The 18643-nt window shown below is 39.5% G+C and overlaps 2 protein-coding genes across 2 annotated transcripts in view; one reads left to right on the top strand and one right to left on the bottom strand.

Annotated features, from left to right (window-relative positions):
* The window catches only part of LOC114031431 (solute carrier family 22 member 3-like), a 192438-nt gene that overhangs the window by 1971 nt on the left and 171824 nt on the right, over positions 1 to 18643 (bottom strand). The gene's annotated exons all lie outside the window — the stretch shown is intronic.
* The window catches only part of LOC114031430 (plasminogen-like), a 71007-nt gene that overhangs the window by 5483 nt on the left and 46881 nt on the right, over positions 1 to 18643 (top strand). The window contains exon 2 of the mRNA XM_027846501.1: positions 2809 to 2944. Coding sequence (XP_027702302.1) covers positions 2809 to 2944 — 136 coding nt within the window. The remainder of the gene's footprint in view (positions 1 to 2808; positions 2945 to 18643) is intronic.

The following is an 18643-nucleotide window of genomic DNA, read 5'->3' as shown; positions in this document are numbered from 1 at the left end:
AGACAGGCTTCAAACCTATTGGTGAGTTAGTGGGATGTCTACTCCACGCATGTGAAGACTTTCTGGGTAGATGAGAACAGTTTGTTCCAAAAGCCATGAAGCAGGCTCTGTGGAGCGCTTAGAGCTTGGTCAGGCATCTGTGATGCCGAGGTCATTCACTGAATCCTGGGACATAGCCAACCATTTTGACTTTTGTCCTGCAACTGGATTTTGATGACTCAGGAAGAGAGTGAGGCTGACAATTTCACAACTCTGCCTCACTTAAATCTAATTCACTCCCAAGTCAAAACATCGCCCATGATGTCTTTGGTCCTAAAACGAAGGATGAACAATAAGACCTCTCAAACTCTAAGCCTGGACATGTCCACTTGAGATTGATGTTCAGGAAAGGAAACACAGAGGAGAAAAAGAAGGTGGGGCCCAGATGCTGCATGAAAGCGGTAACTATAATGCTCAGGTGGGGAATGGCCAGCCTATCCCCACTCCTTGTCGTAAGTCCCCTTTGTTGCTACCTAGATGGGCAAAGGAGGAGTGAACCAGCCAGAAACTGTCTTTCTTTTTAACTGGTACAGCATTTTAGTCTCCTGCCACTGTCACAAAGTGAGGAACAAGGGACCACTCAAGGTTTTTTGCTTCATCCTGAAGTGACCAGTGCATTCAGTGCTAGGCTAAGCACATCCAACCACTGAGTCATCATATTCCTAGAGCCCTCAGAAGTATCCAGGGAGAGCTCCAGACACAGTCACTGGAATGACTCTTACAGTTCAATTAAACCTCTACTATACAAGTATCAACATCATTAAGGATACCTTTGATGATATAGCAATAAAAATAACTGTTCAATGATATTATAATGAAAATCAGGTGAGACATAGAACAGGGAGCTGTTTGATCACCAAAGTCATTCTCTATGGTCAGGGAGGTTAGGCAGCAGGGAGTCCTAGTCAAGGAGGGATTCTTGTGCATGGTAAGGCCCTCCAGATCACAGGTGTCAAAATCTACACTGTACCTGGCCACTGGAGAGCGGCTAAACCAGATTAAAATGTAACTGGGAAATGTTTAACAAAAATAGTAAATAATAAAAATGTTTAACAACAATAATAAATAAATAAAATAATAAAAAATAAGAATATGGTATAACATGGATTATATTAATTTGTGGCTTTTTAAGTCAACATGGCCAGAAGGTTTCCTTTCTATTTGAGTTTGACACTGTTATCCTGATCGTGCTAATTGCATCAAGCCCCAAAACACTACAGCATCTCCTAGGAGACCTGTGATCACTCAATGGAGTTTAGTCTATAAATCTACATAGAAAAGACTGAGTGGATGAAAAATATCTGCTGTCCAGAGTTCAACATATGCAGTTGGATGAATACCTTATTGAGGCTGTCCAAGAGTATGTGTATATCTAGAACAGACTATACAGATGTACAATAAGGTAGGCCTGATGGGCAGCTAGGTGGTACAGTAAATCGAGCACTGGGTTTTGAATCAGGAAGACTCATCTTCCTGAGTTCAAATTTGGCCTCAAATACATACTACCTGTGTGACCCTAGGTAAGTCACTTAACTTTGTTTGCCTCAATTTCCTCATCTGTGAAATGAGCTACAGAAGGTAGCCAACCACTCCAGTACCTTTGCTGAGAAAACCCCAAATGGGGTCATGAAGAGTCAGAAATGACTGAATAACAAATTATTTAATAGGGTTGGTATTAGAATCAATTGAGATTAAGTTTGTAAAGGACTTTGTAAACACAAGTTTAAAATTTGATTATTATCATTATGACTACTATTACTGTTAAGTAATTTTTTTTTGTTCTTGTTGCTTAAGTAGAGAGGTACGAGGTTTTAATAGGGGATATATTAATAAAACTCATCCTCCCTTTCAATATATCTTCTTTAGTAATTCTAATGCCCAAAATTTCCTGGAGGTAACAGTTCATCATTAAGATGAACAAGGCCTCCCTTCCCTCCCCACCCCCGCTCCATACACACACACAAACTTACACACACACAAACATACACACACATACACACACACACAAACACATATACACACACACATACACACATGCTTATACTTTGTTAGATAGTTTCATGAGTTACTCTGGCTAGAGACATTTATCACCAGCAGTCAATATTCTGGTGACAAGCCTTTCTAAACACACATAGCCTGGTCTTTGAATGACAGTCTGTCAATGAGCTCATACAAGTCAGTCAGTCAATAAATATTTATTAAGCACCTACTATGTGCCTGGCACTGTGCTTAGCACAGGGGACACTAAAGAGGCAAAAGACATTTCCTGCTCTCAAGGAATTCATAGTCTAATGGATGAGACGTTTGAAGCTTTCCTGAATTGGTAGGATATAATACCCCAGCCTGTGTTTCTCTGGCATGGCCCTCAAGAGTCCAATCTCATTTCCATACCATAATGGACCTTCTGATTAAGATTCTAATGGAGATTTAGTTTACTATCTTCATTCAAATGGTAGCATGCTGCTTTACCAAATAGTTATAGTCCATTAGAAGAACTACTTACTTCATTCAAAAAATTTCTTCGTGGTGAGATATTTTTTTGGATTCACATTAAGCAGCAACTCTATGAAGAACTTTTATGTAGCTTCAATGGCTTCCCATTGCTTAAGGAATAACAGCTAAACACTTTGGCAAGGAGCCTTATTCAGGACTTCTCATGTTTTAGCTGCCATTTATTTCTCCTTCCTCTGAACTCCAAAATATTGATGATATTAACTGAATGTTATTTGCCATTCCCTTGAACAGTTTTCTCTTTTCTTCCTGCTTTAGGACAAGGAGAACCACTAGACAGTTATGTAAAAACAGAAGGGGCTTCGCTTCTTAATTCCCAAAAGAAGCAATCTGAGGCAAGAAGTGTAGAAGAGTGTGAAGCAAAATGTGAAGGGGAAACTGAATTTGTCTGCAGGTAAGTTCACTTGGGCCCCAATTGTGCATGCATTCTCCTGGTTGAGACACTATTTTGGGGCAAAGCAAGAATTTATTTAAGGATTTGTTTATCAGTACAAGGTGGATTTAACAAGAAAAAAGAATATGGCGGTGTCAAAATTGGGCGTGAGCAAATAGCATTAGGCTTTTAATCCTCCCTATGTGTCTCAGAGTATGCTTAACTAATATCCACTCTAGAACATTACCAAGAGCAGCACGTTACTATCTAACATGGGCATGTATGCCACTTTTATAGCTCTGCATTGCTTACAGAATAAAGTCCAACCTTCTTAACAAGAGTCCTTTTCAAGGTCCTCTAGGATTTGTCCTCTGTCTACCTCTCTAAGCTTATTTTTCACTAATTTTCCTTTCTCTAAATTTCAATAGCACTTTGTTACGTCCCTCTGATACTTATCACATTCTACATTGTATTATGATATTAGTAGACTATAAACTGCTGAGACCAGACTTTGCAAAGCAATGCAAAGTGGATAGAAGGCTAGTCTTAGGATGTGGAAGACCGGTTCAAGCCCTGCTTCTGGTGCATTCTAGATCATGGGTGGCCACCTAGATCATGGCCTAGATCATGGCCTCCAGGCCACCTGTTTCCCAACCTCTATCCTAGATGTATGTGACTTAATCTTCTTAGTAGGCCAAGCAGCATTCTGATACTATAAATTATGGACAAATGGCCCATCTGAGTCCCTGGAGAGGGTTTCCTTATTAGAAGTTCCCTCCATGCTGATAAAATCTCAGGCTCAGAACTACAACAAAAAAATCCTTACAGCACCTAGATACATAATACTTACTTGATAAATGCTTGACTTCATAAACCAGAGCTGTGGCTACTTAATGACATGGAAACTGACAGTGAGGAATTGGATTGAAGTTTGCTTTTATGAAAGCAACTCTAAAAATATCATCTATCGATATTTCAGTAGACATGATCTCTAACAATTTATTTAAAAAAAAATAGATCTCTCTCCTCTTCCTCTCCTTTCCCTCTCTTACCTCCTCCTGTCTCTCATCTTCTCTTCTCTTTTTTCCTCTCTCTCCCCCTCTGTCTCTCTGTTTCTTGCTCTTTGTGTCTGTCTCTCTCTGTCTCTCCGTCCCTGTCTCTCTCTGTCTCTATCTTCGCCCCCCACCGCCACCCAGAATACATGTTCCAGGCAAATTTTAGCTTACCATAAATAGGCAAATGAAATACCAATAGGTTAACTTACCAAAATAGCCACTATGTAAGGAGTCCAGTTTTAAAGACTGAGCCCTGAACACCTAGGGAGGTACACGCAAGAAGAATTCCATTGGACTGTCTTACACAAAGGTAAATGTCCAGATGTCAGGCTTAGCTATTCTAAGTCATGTGATGACAGAGAGGACTAGTGGTGGTTCATCAGTGACACTGAGGCACAGCTGCCATTTGCTGTTGGCTATCCAGTTTGGGGGCCCAAAAAAGAGAGGGGGAAAGAACGAAAACAGTCACTCTGGCTGCGTTTATGTTGTGGAGAGGGAGAAAGGAGGGGGAAAAGGGAAACAGTGCCACCTATCCTTAGAGGAGAGAAAAAGTCAAAGTGGAGAGATGAGTTCTGTCTCCTGCCCCCCTCAGCCAGGAGAGAGGAAGAGAGAGCACACAGTGTTTGGCTAGTTTCTATGTCTATACATGTGCTCCATCTAATTTCTGAATAATGCTCCAGAAGTCAAGGTCACAAATCACCATCATCACTAACAAGCATTTATTAAGTGTCCACTGTATACCAGACGCAGTTTCAGGCACTAGGGATACAAAGGCAAAAATCCAACAGCCCCTGCCTTTAAAGAGCTTACATTCTCAATGGTAGGTTGGGAAATAGCATCATTTGCATTCTGAAATTAATGCCAGATGTAGTTGAGTTCACTCTCCAAGAAACAATCTGATAGAATTTAGAGCTGTGAAGGACCTCAGATAATCTGCATGCAGTTTCTGGGATATTAGAGAAGATGTTTGTGAGCCTAGGACTAGGAGTAAGGAGAACTCAGGTGCTGGTTAAGGCTCGGCCACTGACTCACTATGGGATCTTGGGCAAGTCCCTTCCCCCTTTCTAAGGCTTCAGTTTTCCCATTCTGTTAAATGGGAGAGTTGCACTAAGATGATGTCTAAGGACTCCCAGTCTAATATTCTGCATTCCTTCAAAGATCATCTTCCTGCCAGCTACTGACACAAGTACTCTTAAAAGATATTTATGCTCTGCTTCTAATAAAACCTCTCTATGTGCTTTCCAGTTCTTCAAGGTCAGATTGGAAAATGACATGATGTGCATTTTGAGCTTAATGCCAGATTCACTCTAAGTATTGAGGTTTATGATAAATCAGAAAGAACTGGCTCTTTTCAAATAGGAAGTTGTTTCCCTGATCCAGTCTTATTGCCCTCAGTATCCTCTTTCCAAGAGTGATCTCCTCTGGCCTAGGATGCTGATTACATGTGCTTTATTAACCAGTTGGGATGCATCTGGGATGTCGCATTATAATAAGTCACCCTAAATGCAATCCTTTCCAAATCTTCCTTCCATAAACTTTCCTTTTGAAACAACTGGAATGTATAATGAATATATATAATATATAATGTATGTATTATATTATTACAATATATCATGTGCATAATATATGATAATAACATATATAATGGTAACGAAATACCTTTCCTTTTGAAGCAACTGGAATGTAAAAAATATTAATAATTTCAACAATGCTTCAGCACTGGATTTGGGATATGACATCATGTTCAAAGTCTGCCACTCAGTATCTGTGACATTTTCACATGTAAAATGAAGGGGCAAGGGTCAAGATTTAAACTCAGGTCTTCTTGACTCTGTCTGGCACTTCACTCAGCAGGCCTATCAAAAGCATAATATATAGATTCCTGAACTTGGAGTCAGGAAGACCTATGTTCAAATTCAGGCAGTTACTAGCGGGATGTATTTACCTCAATAAAATAGAGGATTGTTGTGAGGCTCAAATGAGAGAATATTGTATCCATATACTCTGTAAACCTTAAAGCTCTATATAAATGGCACAGATTATTTTAAATATATGTCCACAGGCAAGATTTAATAGCTGTGTTCATCAAATATATGGAAGTGTAGTTTGTATACTGTACATCTGAGTGGACATTCTTAAGTCATAATGGTGCAATATGTGTTTAAGGTGGAAGATATGCATGTTGCAGACATTGCCAAAGTATTATTGCTATTTGATGAAAATTTCTTCTGATTCCAATTACCATGATGCCATTTTTACTCATCAACAAGGCTATGGGAGGATAAATGGATCATTGGTATGATATGGCAATCCTTAATGCACTGGGGATTAATATAACCCTACATGAGACTAGCCTTTGTATTTCACCATTAGTCTGCTTTCTATTGTAGACTGGGTTCACTACAAAGTTATTCTAATTTTTTTGTTTCATTCATTTGTTTATTTATTATTTATTTTTTACATTCTTGTTAAGTTTTGAGTTCCAAATGCTCTTCCTCCCACCCGTTTCCCCACCCACTGAAAAGGCAAGCAATATGATATCAATTACACATGTGAAATCATGCAAAACATATTTCCATATTAGCCATGTAGCAAAAAAAAAATAAAGAAAGTGAGAAAATCATACTTAAATTTGTGCTCAGTGTTCATCATTTCTCTCTCAGGAAGTAGATAGCATTTTTTCATCATGAGTCCTTTGGAATTGTCTTAGATCATTGTACTGACAAAAGTAGCCAATCTTTCACAGCCAATAATCATTACAACTATGTAATGTAACTATGCACGATGTTCTCCTGGTTCTACTTGTTTCACTTTGCATCAGTTCATATAGGTCTTGCCATGTTTTTCTGTAACCATTCCCCTCATCATTTCTTACAGCACAATAGAACTCCATTACAGTCATATATCACAACTTGTTCACCATTCCTCTTGATAGGCATCCCCTTGGCTTCCACTTTTTTTGCCACCACAAAAAGAACTGCTATAAATATTTTTGTACATATAGGTCCTTTTACTTTTTCTTCGATCTCTTTGTAGTGGTATTGCTGGATTAAAGGGTATGCACAGTTTTATAATCCTTTGGGCATAGTTCTAAATTGTTCTCCAGAATGGTTTGATCAGTTCACTACTCCACCAACAATTCATTAGTCTATTTTCCCTCTTCCCCTACAGCATTTGTCATTTCTGTTAGGTAAAAAGTGGTACCTTAGAGGTATTTTAATTTGCATTTCTCTAATCAATAGTGATTTGAAGCATTTTTTTTTCATATGACTATAGATAGCTTTGATTTCTTTTTCTGAAAGCTGCATGTTCATATCCTTTGGCCATTTACCAGTTGAGGAATGGCTCTTATTTGTATAAATTTGACTCAGTTCTTTATTCGTTTGAGAAAAGAGGCCTTTATCAGAGAAACTTGCTGTGAAATTTTTTGATATTACTTCATTTTCTATAGTACCTTTTAGCAAAATGTGGTTTCCCTGATTATCTTTTTTAAATAGGTCTATCTTTGCTTTTGCTTTGTCTGAGATCATGATTACTACCCCTGCCTTTATTACTTCAACTGAATCATAATTGATTCTGCCTTAGCCCTTTCAAGTGTGTTTCATGTAAACAACATATTGCTGGATTCTGCTTTCGAATCCATTCTGCTATCTGCTTCCATTTTATGGGTAAGCTCATCTCATTCCCATTCACAGTTATGAGTACTAAGTTTGTATTTCCCTCCATCCACCCCATCTTCTTTTTTATTCTTCTCTCTCTTTTTATCCTGTCCTTCCTCAAAAGTCTATTTTGCTTCTGATTCCTGACTTCTTCTATCTGCCCTCCATTTTATCATCCTTCTCCCCCTCTGCTTTCTCTTCTCCTCTTCTCCTCCTAGTTCCCTGTTGGGTAAGATAAATTTTCTATACTCAATTGACTCTGTGTGTGTGTGTGTGTGTGTATGTATGTGTGTGTGTGTGTGTTCTTTCCTCTTCAAACCAACTGAGAGTGAATTTCAAACATTACCTTACTCTCCCATTTTCTCCTCCATTGTAAGAGTTCTTCCTTACACATCTCTTTTATGTGAGGAAATTTTCTCCATTCTACCTCTCTCTTTTCTCTTCTCCCAGTGCATCCATCTTTTTCATCACTTTCTTTTTGGAGATCATCTCAACATAATTGACTCACACTCATACCCTCTGTCTATGTACACCCTTTTTTTTACTGCCCTAATGATAATAGTTTTTAGGAGTTACATATTATATAGGAATGTAAACAGTTTAACTTTATTGAATCCTTTATGATTACTCTTTCATATTTACCTGTTTATGCTTCTCTTGAGTCTTTTGTTTGAATGTCACATTTTCTCTTCAACTCTGATCTTTTCATCAGAAATGCTTAAAAGCCATCTATTTCATTAAATATTCATTTTCCCCCATGAAGGATTATACTCAGTTTTGCTGGGTAGGTTATTCTTGATTGTAATCCTAGCTCCTTTGCTTTCCAGAATATCGCATTCAAGCTCTCAGATTCTTTAATGTGGGAGCTGCTAAATTTTGTGTGATCTTACTGTGACTTCACAATATTAGAATTGTTTCTTTCTGGCTGCTTCAACATTTTTTATTTGATCTGGGAGCTCTACAATTTGACTATAGTATTCCTGGGAGTTTTCATTTTGGGGTCTCTTTCAGGAGTTGATAGGTGGATTACTTCAATTTCTATTTTACCCTCTTGAGGTAAGATATTGGGGCAGTTTTCCTTGATAATTTCTTGAAATATGATGTCTGTTTTTTTTTTGATCATGGCTTTCTAGTAGTCCAAGCATTCTTAAATTACCTCTCATTGATCTGCTTTCCAGGTCAGTTGTTTTTCTGATGGGATCTTTCACACTTTCTTCTATTTTCATTCTTTTGACTTTGATTGTTTCTTGGTGTCTCCTGAAGTCATTAGCTTTCACTTGCCCAATTCTAATTTTTTTTTTTTGGTGAGGCCATTGGGGTTAAGTGACTTGCCCAGGGTCACACAGCTAGTAAGTGTTAAGTGTCTGAGGCTGTACTTGAACTCAGGTCCTCCTGACTCCAAGGCCAGAGCTCTATTCACTGTGCCACCTAGCTACCCCCCAATTCTAATTTTTAAAGAATTATTTTCTTCAGTGAGCTTTTGTATCTCCTTTTCCATTTCATCAATTCTGCTTTTTAAGGAGTTTTTGTCTTCAGTGAATTTTTGTACCTCCTTTTCCATTTGGTCTAGTTTGCTTCTAAAGGAGTCCTTTTCTTCAGTGAATTTTTGGGCCTCTTTTACTATTAGTCTAATTCTCCTTTTTAAGGTGTTTTTCCTTCAGTATTTTTTGTGCCTCCTTTACCAAGCTTAATTATCTTTTCATAATTTTCTTGCATTGCTCTCATTTCTTTCCCCAATTTTTCTTCTCCCATTCTTATCTCTTTCTTTAACTCTTCTAGGAATTCTTGCTGGGCTTGTGTCCAATGAGCATTTTTTCCCTTGAGGCTTTACTTATAACCATTTTCACATTTTTGTCTTCTTCTGAGTTTGTATCTTGGTCTTCCCTGACTACACAATGGCTTTTTGTGGTCAAGTTCTTTTTTTGTTTGCTCATTTTTCAGCCTATTTTTTAAAATTTAACTTTCTTTTAAAGTTGGGCTCTGCTCACCTGGGGGTGGAGAGACATTTTCCTATGCTTCAGCATTTTTCATGGTGCTGTTTTCAGAGCTAGTTCTGGGGTCTGCAAGTTTTCAGTGCTTCCAAGGTGGAGTCATCCAGGAAGAGGTGTGGTCCTTGCTCTTCTGGTCTGTGCTTTGTTCTTTACCTAGGAAGGGCCCCTTTTCTCCTGCATCCCCAAGTATTTGTGCTCTTCTTGGCCCTGAAACTGGGACCAGTTCCCCGATTCTCCTGTAGTCACAAGTGCTAGCACTTCTCTTGGCCCTGAGACAGGAACTAGGGCCCCTGCTCCCTTGTGACTGACCATAAGTGCTCCTCTCCATCCTGGAACTGTGACCCAGATATGTGTTTGGGCAACAGAATTGCTAATCAGTGCCAGCAAAGGGCACTGACCAGTTATCCAAATGCCTTATCATTTCTAGGCTTAGAGTTCCCAAAGCATCTGGGGCTGCTTTTGCTGACATTGGGTATGTGCACTGTGGACAGGACTCCACCCTAGTGTCACAGATCTTTTCTGTTGACCTCCTAAGTTTTGTTGGGCCAGAAAAATATCTCACCCTAACTTTGTTGGCTCTGCTACTCCAAAATTTGATTTGAGAAGTTATTTTAAAATTGTTTGGAGGGGAATGTTGACAGAGTTCAGCTGGCTTGCCCCCTCTAGTCCACTGTATTCTGTATAATTTCAGCTAAGTCTTAATTTCTCAGCTCCCATTTGTGCAAAATTCCACATCTCAACATTTCTATTCTTCTCCATTCTCCCCTCCTATATTACAGCCTCTGATGAAGACGTGGGTTTTCTTCTTGCATTGGATAACTCCTCTACCTGTGCTCTTGATTGCATTCCTTTAATTATCTCCAATAGCTTTTACCCTCAATCAGTTTCTCCCTTTTTTCTCATATTCACACTTTCCTTATCTACACTATCCAAAAACATGCCTAGATCTTCTCCATCCATAAAATATCTCTTCCTGACTCTGTCATTCCCTCAATGTGTCATCCTACATCTCTTTTTCTTTTCAAAGTTAAACCTTAGAAAGCATTGTCTACTGACTCCTTTCACATCTCCCATTCACTTCTCAATTCCTCATGATTGTTTCCTGCCCCACCATTGGATTGGAACTGCTCACTCCAAGTTTACCAATCTCTTACCTACTAATCAAAACTTACTTCCTCTTACCAATTTTACCAATGCCAATTTCTTAACTGCTAAATCTAGTGGCCTTTTCTCAGTTCTCATTATATTTGACCTCTCTATAGCTTTTGAAATTACTGACCACTCTTGGACATTCTTCTCTCTTTGCTTTCATGACGCCATTTTCTCTTGGTTTCCCTTCTACCTGCCTGTCTGTTCCTTTTCAGTCTCCTTTGTTGGTCATCTTTTTCTTCCTGTCCTTTAAATATGGTTGTACCCTATCCTAGGCCCCCTTCTCTTCTCCCTCTACACTCTTTCTCAGTTAGTCCTCTATCTACCAAGGATTCAATTATCATCTTTTTGCTGATATGATTCTTAAATCTACTTATCCAGCCCTCATCTTCTTCATAGTTTCAGTGTTGCATCATCAACTTCCTGCTTAGCAAATCTAGCTGTATGTCCCATAGATATTTCAAACTCAACAGCCCCAAAATAAAACTCATTTTCTCCTTCAAATATACCTCTTTTGTTAACTTCCTTATTTCCACTGAGAGCACCATCATTTTCTAGTCATTCAGATTTTAACTTTCAGAATTCCCCTACATTCTTCACTTTCCTATATTCCCCAATGTCCAATTGGTTGCCTTCTATAACCTTCTATAACCTCTATAACTGCAATTTGTCCCCTTCTCTCCATTTATATTCCTTGTACAGTTGTTTTCAGTTTTGTCTGACTCTTTATGACTCCATTTGGGGCTTTCTTGGCAAAGATATTGGAGTGGTTTGCCATTTCTTTCTCCAGCTCATTTTACAGATGAGGAAACTGAGGCAAACAGGTTTAAGTGACTTGCTCAGGGTCACACAGCTAGTAAGTGTCTGAGGGCAGATTTGAACTCATGAAGAGGAGTCTTCCTGACTCCAGACCTAGTACTTTATCCACTACATCACCTAGTTACCTGTCACATATCTACCACTCTGATTCAGGGCCTCATCATTTATTGCCCGGACTGCTGCTGGTCTCTCACCTTCCCAATCCATCTCTCCCATGTATCTACCAAATTAATATTCCTAATTCAGAGAGGTCTGATAATATGATTCATCCTCTCAAGAAGTTGCAGTGACTTCCAGTTCCTTCTAGCTCTTAAAGCCCTTCACAGCCTTACTTCAGTTTATTATTACAACATAATTCTTCTCTCACATTCTATCTTCCAGACAAACAGACCTACTAACTGCATAAATTCCATTTCCCATCTCTATGCTGTTGCCTGTAAAGTTCTCCCTCCTTATCTCTGCCTCTTGGGATCTCTAGCTCCCTTTAAGGCTCAGTTTAAATGCTACATCCAATATGATGTTTTTCTTGATATTCCCCTGTTGTTAATGTTCTCATCTCCTGGTTACTTTGAATTTGTTTTATAGGTAAATACTTTATAGATAAGGACTCTTTGTTTTCTGGGAGCTAGGTGGTGTGGTGGATAAAACACTGGGCTTAGAGTCAGGAAGACTCATCTTCATGAATTCAAATTCAACTTCAGACACTCACTAGCTGTGTGACCCTGAGCAGGTCACTTAACCCTATTTGCTTCAGTTTCCTCATCTGTAAAATGAGCTGGAGAAGGCAATGGCAAACCACTCCAGTATCTTTGCCAAGAAAACCCCAAATGGGGTTACGAAGAGTTGGACAAAACTGAAAAATGACTGAACAACAACTTTATATTTACCAATTTTGGTATATTGTTTCTGTCTTCCTGGTAGAATGCAATCTCCTTGAAGGCAAGTACCTTTTTTACTCTAGTTTTTGCTCTTGTCATCTACAACAATTTAGAAGGGGTTGGAAGACTAAACTCAAGGTGTAGTTGTTAATGGTTCAATGTCAATGTGGCAGGAGGTGTCCAGTAGAATATTGTGCCTAGTCCTTAGTCGTGTAACATTTTTATCAGTAACATGAATAAAGGCATAGATGGCGTGCTTTTCAAATTTACACGTGACAAAACTGAGAGGGATAGCTAATACACTAGATTGGACAATCGGGATTCAAAAATCTCTTGACAGGCTCAAGGACATTGGCCTGAACCTAGTTAGACAAAATTCAGTAGGAATAAATGTCAAGTCTTACACTTGCATACAAAGCATCAATTTCAAAAGTATAAGGTGGAGGAAGATAAGGCATGCTTCCATAGAAATTATTCTATGAATAGAATAATAGAAAAAGATTGGGGTGGGGATAGTTGACTTTAAGTTCAATATGAATCTGAAGATTTGTGAGGTAACTAGAAAAGCGAACACAGTGTTGGGCTAGGTTAAGAGAGGCATCGATTCCACGAATAGGGAGATGACAGCCCTACTGAACTATGCTTTAATCAGCCTCTGTATGGACTATTGAGTACAGTTCTGGGCTTTGTAGTTTAAGGAGGATAACCTAAAGAAGCCTTGGGCTTGTGCCATCTGAGGCTTAGTTTAAAGAACTAGACATAACTATCTTGGAGAAGGGGCCACGACTGCTGTCTTCAAGTATTTGAAAGACTTTCATGTGGAGGCAGGATCAGATGAATTCTATCTGACCTTGAGAGCAGAACAGTAAGAGTGGGTCGAAGTTTCAAAGACCTGTCTAAAAGTGGAACAGGCTGCTTTGAGGGGAGGAATCTCTCCTTGGAGGAATTCAAATGGAGGCTGGTTTTCCTGTATGTCAGATGTAATTCCTTTCGTATAGGGATTGGACCAGATGGCTGCTGAGATACCTTCCAACTCTCAGATTCTGTGACTGTGATCCTGTAATGCCTGGCACATAATGGGCACTGTAAAAATGCTTGCTGAATTAGATGGAATGCCCTATAGTCTTTGGCCGAGAATCTATTTCAGTTAACAGGTGATACCACTTGATTCATTGTAAATTACTCCCCCATCTCTGAGTCATTCTTATTGTATGTACCAGAAAGGTGTCATGGTAAAGTACAAAGATCACCAGGCTTGCGATCAGAAGACTTGGTTTCACATCCTTGCTCTGATACTCACTAGCTATGCCACCATGGAGAAGTCATTTCCTCTCTCAACCTCAATTTCTTCATCTGTAAAACAGGGATATTAACATTTGCACTCTCTAGATACTCTACAGGGTTGGTTGTGATGGAGACAGATAACACTTTGTAAAACTGCATACAAGAGTGAGATATTCTTGTACCAGTCCTGCTGCCAGCTTTGTGATGACCTCAGTGTTCTATGACCAGATGGTAGCCCAGTGGATAGAGTGTGGATTTGGCATCAGGAAGACTACATTCTGTTGTTATTGTTCAGTCATTTTTCAGTTGTGTCTGACTCTTTGTGACCCCATTTGGGGTTTTCTTGGCAAAGATACCAGAATGGTTTGCCATTTCCTTCTCCAGCTCATTTGACAGATGAGGAAACTGAGGCAAACAGGGTTAAGTGACTTGCACAGGGTGACACAGCTAGTAAGTGTCTCAGGCCAGATTTGAACTCAGGAAGATGAATCACAAATCCAGCCTCAGACATTTACTGTGTGATGTTGGGCAAATCACTTAACCTTAGTTTGCCTCAGTTTCCTCAACTGTAAAATGGGAATAATAATAGCACCTACACCCTAGGGTTTCCACAAAGATTAAATGAAATAATGATTATAAATTGCTTAGCACATTGTACATACCGTATGAATGTTTTAAAAAATGAGATAACAATTATAAAGTACATAGCATAGTACATGGCACATAGTAAGCACTATATAAATGTTAGCCTTTATTATTAGTAGTATCATCATTAGTAGTAATAGTAGGTCCACCTTCCAGCTTTAAATCTATGATCTTATGACCACATCTCAGTTGTATATTCTGACTTCTGATAAGTATAATGAATCCTCTGATGAAAGAGAATTGTTATAATCTAACAATTTCACATGAGGCTTTATGGATTGGTGTTCCCTAGTTTTTCATACACTAAATTTGTTATATTATATCTTTAGAGGGTGTAGAAAACTCCCTTTTCTACTGGCCCAAACTAGCAAGTGAGGGGATTGTTATATGAGAAGGTTAAGACTTCAGATATATACTAGTTGTATGACTCTGAGCAAGTCACTTAGCCATGTTTGCCTCAGTTTCCTCATCTGTAAAATGGCAAACCACTCTAGTATCTTTGCCAAGAAAACCCCAAATGGGGTCATGAAGAGTCAAACACAACTGAAATGACTGAACAACAATCTGTGTACGAGAGAGGGTAGTAGGCCTCTGAAATAAGTTTGGTTCACTAAATAATGAAGAGAGAAGAGGGAGAAAAGAAAGACAGGTGGGTAGAGCATCAGTCAGTGTAGGGCTCAGGCAAAAATTATTGGGAAGTTTCACTGTTTATGACACACCAGTGAAGTGTCTGGGACGTGCTGGTGTGTCCTGGCTGTAGCTACAGAATACAAGTTTAAATCATGAGTCATCCTTCAGGCTCTCTGACAAACAATGACACAATTTACAAGATGCCACTGTTTGGAGCTTCATTACAATTCAGGATGTCTTCCAGGAGAAAGACTGTTCAGTGAGTGAAGCACAGTATTGGTAATTAGAAGCTAAAGCCAGACGAACCCTGGGATGTGAATTCCAAGTGAGCCAGAGGCCCCAGGAGGACACAAAGGGAGGTGGTGGGGTAGAAGTGGGGGTGGAACTGAGCAGGGCCAGTGGGGGGAGTGGAAAGCTGCCAGCTGTGTGGGCTGGCTGATAAGTACTTTCATCTGAACAGGCAAGGCCACGTCCTAGAGTCAAACAGTGGGATGGGAATTGTGGGGTTTAGGTTGTCAGCGTCAAAGGTCAGATCCAAGAAAGAAGGCTGGGGTAGCAGATCTGAGTAAGCTAGACTAACTACTTTAAGTTTCTTTCCTGTAAGAGGCAAGTAGACCTGACCGAATTTATCTGGGACCAAATATCTTTTGATTATGTTGTTGGTCTTCTAGGCCTAGTTACCTGACTTGTTCAGGGTGGCACAAAATCATTGGTGATCAGATCTCTGCTGACCCACCTGTTGAAATCTCCATAACTAGACATTGCTACCCGTACAGTGAGTTGAATGGGATCATAGATCCCAGATTTAGAGCTACAAGAGATCCTAGATACCATCTAATCTAATCCTCTCGTTTAGCATATGGGGAAACAGGTCCACAGAGTTTACATAGCATTTGGACTTGGGCCCTCTGACTCCAAATACAGCACTCTTTGCTCTGGGATACTGCCTCTTTATGGTACTTCAACATGTAAGTGTCCCTGAATTCTTTTTTTTTTTTTTTGGTGAGGCAATTGGGGTTAAGTGACTTACTCAGGGTCACACAGCTAGTGAGTGTCAAGGGCCTGAGGTCAGATTTGAATTCAGGTCCTCCTAACTCCAAGGCTGGAACTCTATCCACTGCACCACCTAGCTGCCCCAGTGTGGCTGAATTCTTAAAGGATATGCTACAGAAGCATAAATTCTGCCAGGCTCTACCAGGCTAGAAAGGTTTCGAGTAGAAGCCTAGTGAGAGATTGTGTGTATGTGTTCTGGAAGCATCAACCTACCTAAATTTGGATGGACTCATCCCTGGAAGATTGTGTTCAGTCATTTTCAATTGTGTCAGATTCTTTGTGACTCCATTTGAGTTTTTTGGGTTTGTTTTTTTTGTTTGTTTGTTTTTGGCAAAGATAGTGGAGTAGTTTGCCATTTTCTTCTTTAGCACGTTTACAGATCAGAAAACCGAGGCAAACAGGGTTAAGTGACTTACCCAGAGTCACATTGCTAGTAAGTGTCTGAGGCCAGATTTGAACTCAAGAAGGTGAGTTTTCCTGACTCCAAGCCTGGCACTCTATCCATTGTGCCCCATAGCTGCCTGCCCTGAAAGACTGGCCACCAGCTGAATGGATTTCTTTAAAAAAAAAAAAAGGTTGTTATTCGCATTGATGAAGGCACTTTCCACCAGTATGCTCATGGAATTATGAACCTTTTAAAATAAAGTATCTCAAGTTTCTTCAGATGTATCAGCTTTCTCAGACATGTGTAGTAGCCCTCTTTCTTCCCCATATATGGTAGAAGGCAGAGAAATAAGGACAGCAGAGAGTCAACCTGATAGAATGACAAGTTTCTAGAATTTCCTTTGGTGTATCTCTCTGTCTGGCAGCTAGGTTGAGCAGAGGATAGAATGCCAGGCCTGGAGTCAGGAAGACTCATCTTCGTGAGTTCAAATCCAGCTTCAGATACTTACTAGCTGGGTGACTCTGAATGAATCACTTAATCCTATCTGCCTCAGTTTCCTCATCTATAAAATGAGTGAGAGAAAGAAATGGCAAACCACTCTAGGATCTTTGCTAAGAAAACCCCAAATGGGTCGTGAAGAATTGAACACAACTGAAAAATGACTGAACAAATCTCACCATCTAACCCCCCTCTTTGGACCACTCCATAATATGTATTTACTATTTTATTGCAACATACTCTATCTTTCCAAGCTGGCTCAAAGGTGTTACCATTTTTAGGTCTTTTGTGCTCTTTCATTTCAACGTCATATTTCATAGTGTTTAAAAATGATCAGTGATCATAACTGTCTAATTTCACATGCTTAGTGCTTAGTGTTGGTAAGATTGTCAGTGCTGGAACAAACCAGAACCAAACCCAAACCAAAAATTTAGGAAACAATGAGGGTTTATTGAATTTGCCAGCAAGGGAGTCTCACCCTCAGGGATAGAACCAAAGAACCAAAGGACAAAGCTTATCTAGGTTTCAATTTAGACAGCAGGTGAATTGGGTGTGGGGTACCTTAGGATTGGATGAGGCCTGTTGCTAGGGGCTTGCAGATAGAAATAGGGGAGATAGTACCCCTTTTTTGGGGGGTCTAGTAGCAGGAAAGGCTCTTTAGGTTAGCTCTCTTGTAACCCTGCCCTGGTAGATAGGAATGTCCTTGCTGATCCAACAGAAAAGAGGGTGGAAAACTGGGTAGGAGCTGCAATGAAAAATGGTCAGGGGAAAGATAGAGGAATTGAAGACAAAATGGAGTTGTTTTAGCTTCCTGTACTGCTCACACTAGCACAGCACACCATTCAAGGGATCTTATGTTGAATCAGCAAATTGCTGGCTACAATAAGCCACAAGTAGGCTTCCTAGGAGATTTTCAGGGAAACACTGTACTATTTCCCTTCATTGTCAGATCCCACTTGAGCAAACATCTTGTTGTTAAGTAATTTTTCAGTCATGTCCAACTCTCCATAACCTCATTTGAGGTTTTCTTGGTAGAGATACTGGAGTGGTTTGCCACTTCCTTCTACAGCTCATTTTTCAGATGAGGAAATTGAGGCAAACAGGGTTTAGTGATTTGCCTAGGGTCACACAGCTAGTAAGTGTCTGAGGCCAGATTTGAACTCAGGAAAATGAGTCTTCCTGACTCCAGGCCTGGCACTCAACTCACTGCACCACCTAGCTACCTACAAACATCTTAATGCTGCTGCTTTTTGCTTTATATAACACCTTTCTCTGGATAGGTCACATCCCTGTACCAGACTGTTAAGTTCAACTATGGAAATAGGAAATAGCTTACCTTGTTCACTAGCAGAGTAGCATAAGCTGCTCTCAGCAAGTGTTTAATGAATGTTTACTAAGTTGAACCAGAGGAACTTCTCTGTTAATAGAAAATAAGGACTTGGGTTAAAAAAGTAGGTAACCTCCACCATAATATTGTTTGAAAGGTTCAAATAACAATAAATATGTTCCAAGCCTGAAATTCCCTAGAAATCCTGTCCCTTAAGTTACTCCTATAAGTTAGATTTTACTAAGTCCTGTTTAAAATCAATTAAGTTAACTTAGGAAAGATAACACATTAATCCGTTATTCTCTATTACCCTATTATCACAGATTAGTTTAATAAATTATTCTGTA

Source organism: Vombatus ursinus, unplaced genomic scaffold (genome assembly GCF_900497805.2).
Source record: "Vombatus ursinus unplaced genomic scaffold, bare-nosed wombat genome assembly UNPS02015175.1, whole genome shotgun sequence".
Taxonomy (NCBI): domain Eukaryota; kingdom Metazoa; phylum Chordata; class Mammalia; order Diprotodontia; family Vombatidae; genus Vombatus; species Vombatus ursinus.
This window is presented reverse-complemented; position numbering and strand designations above follow the sequence as displayed.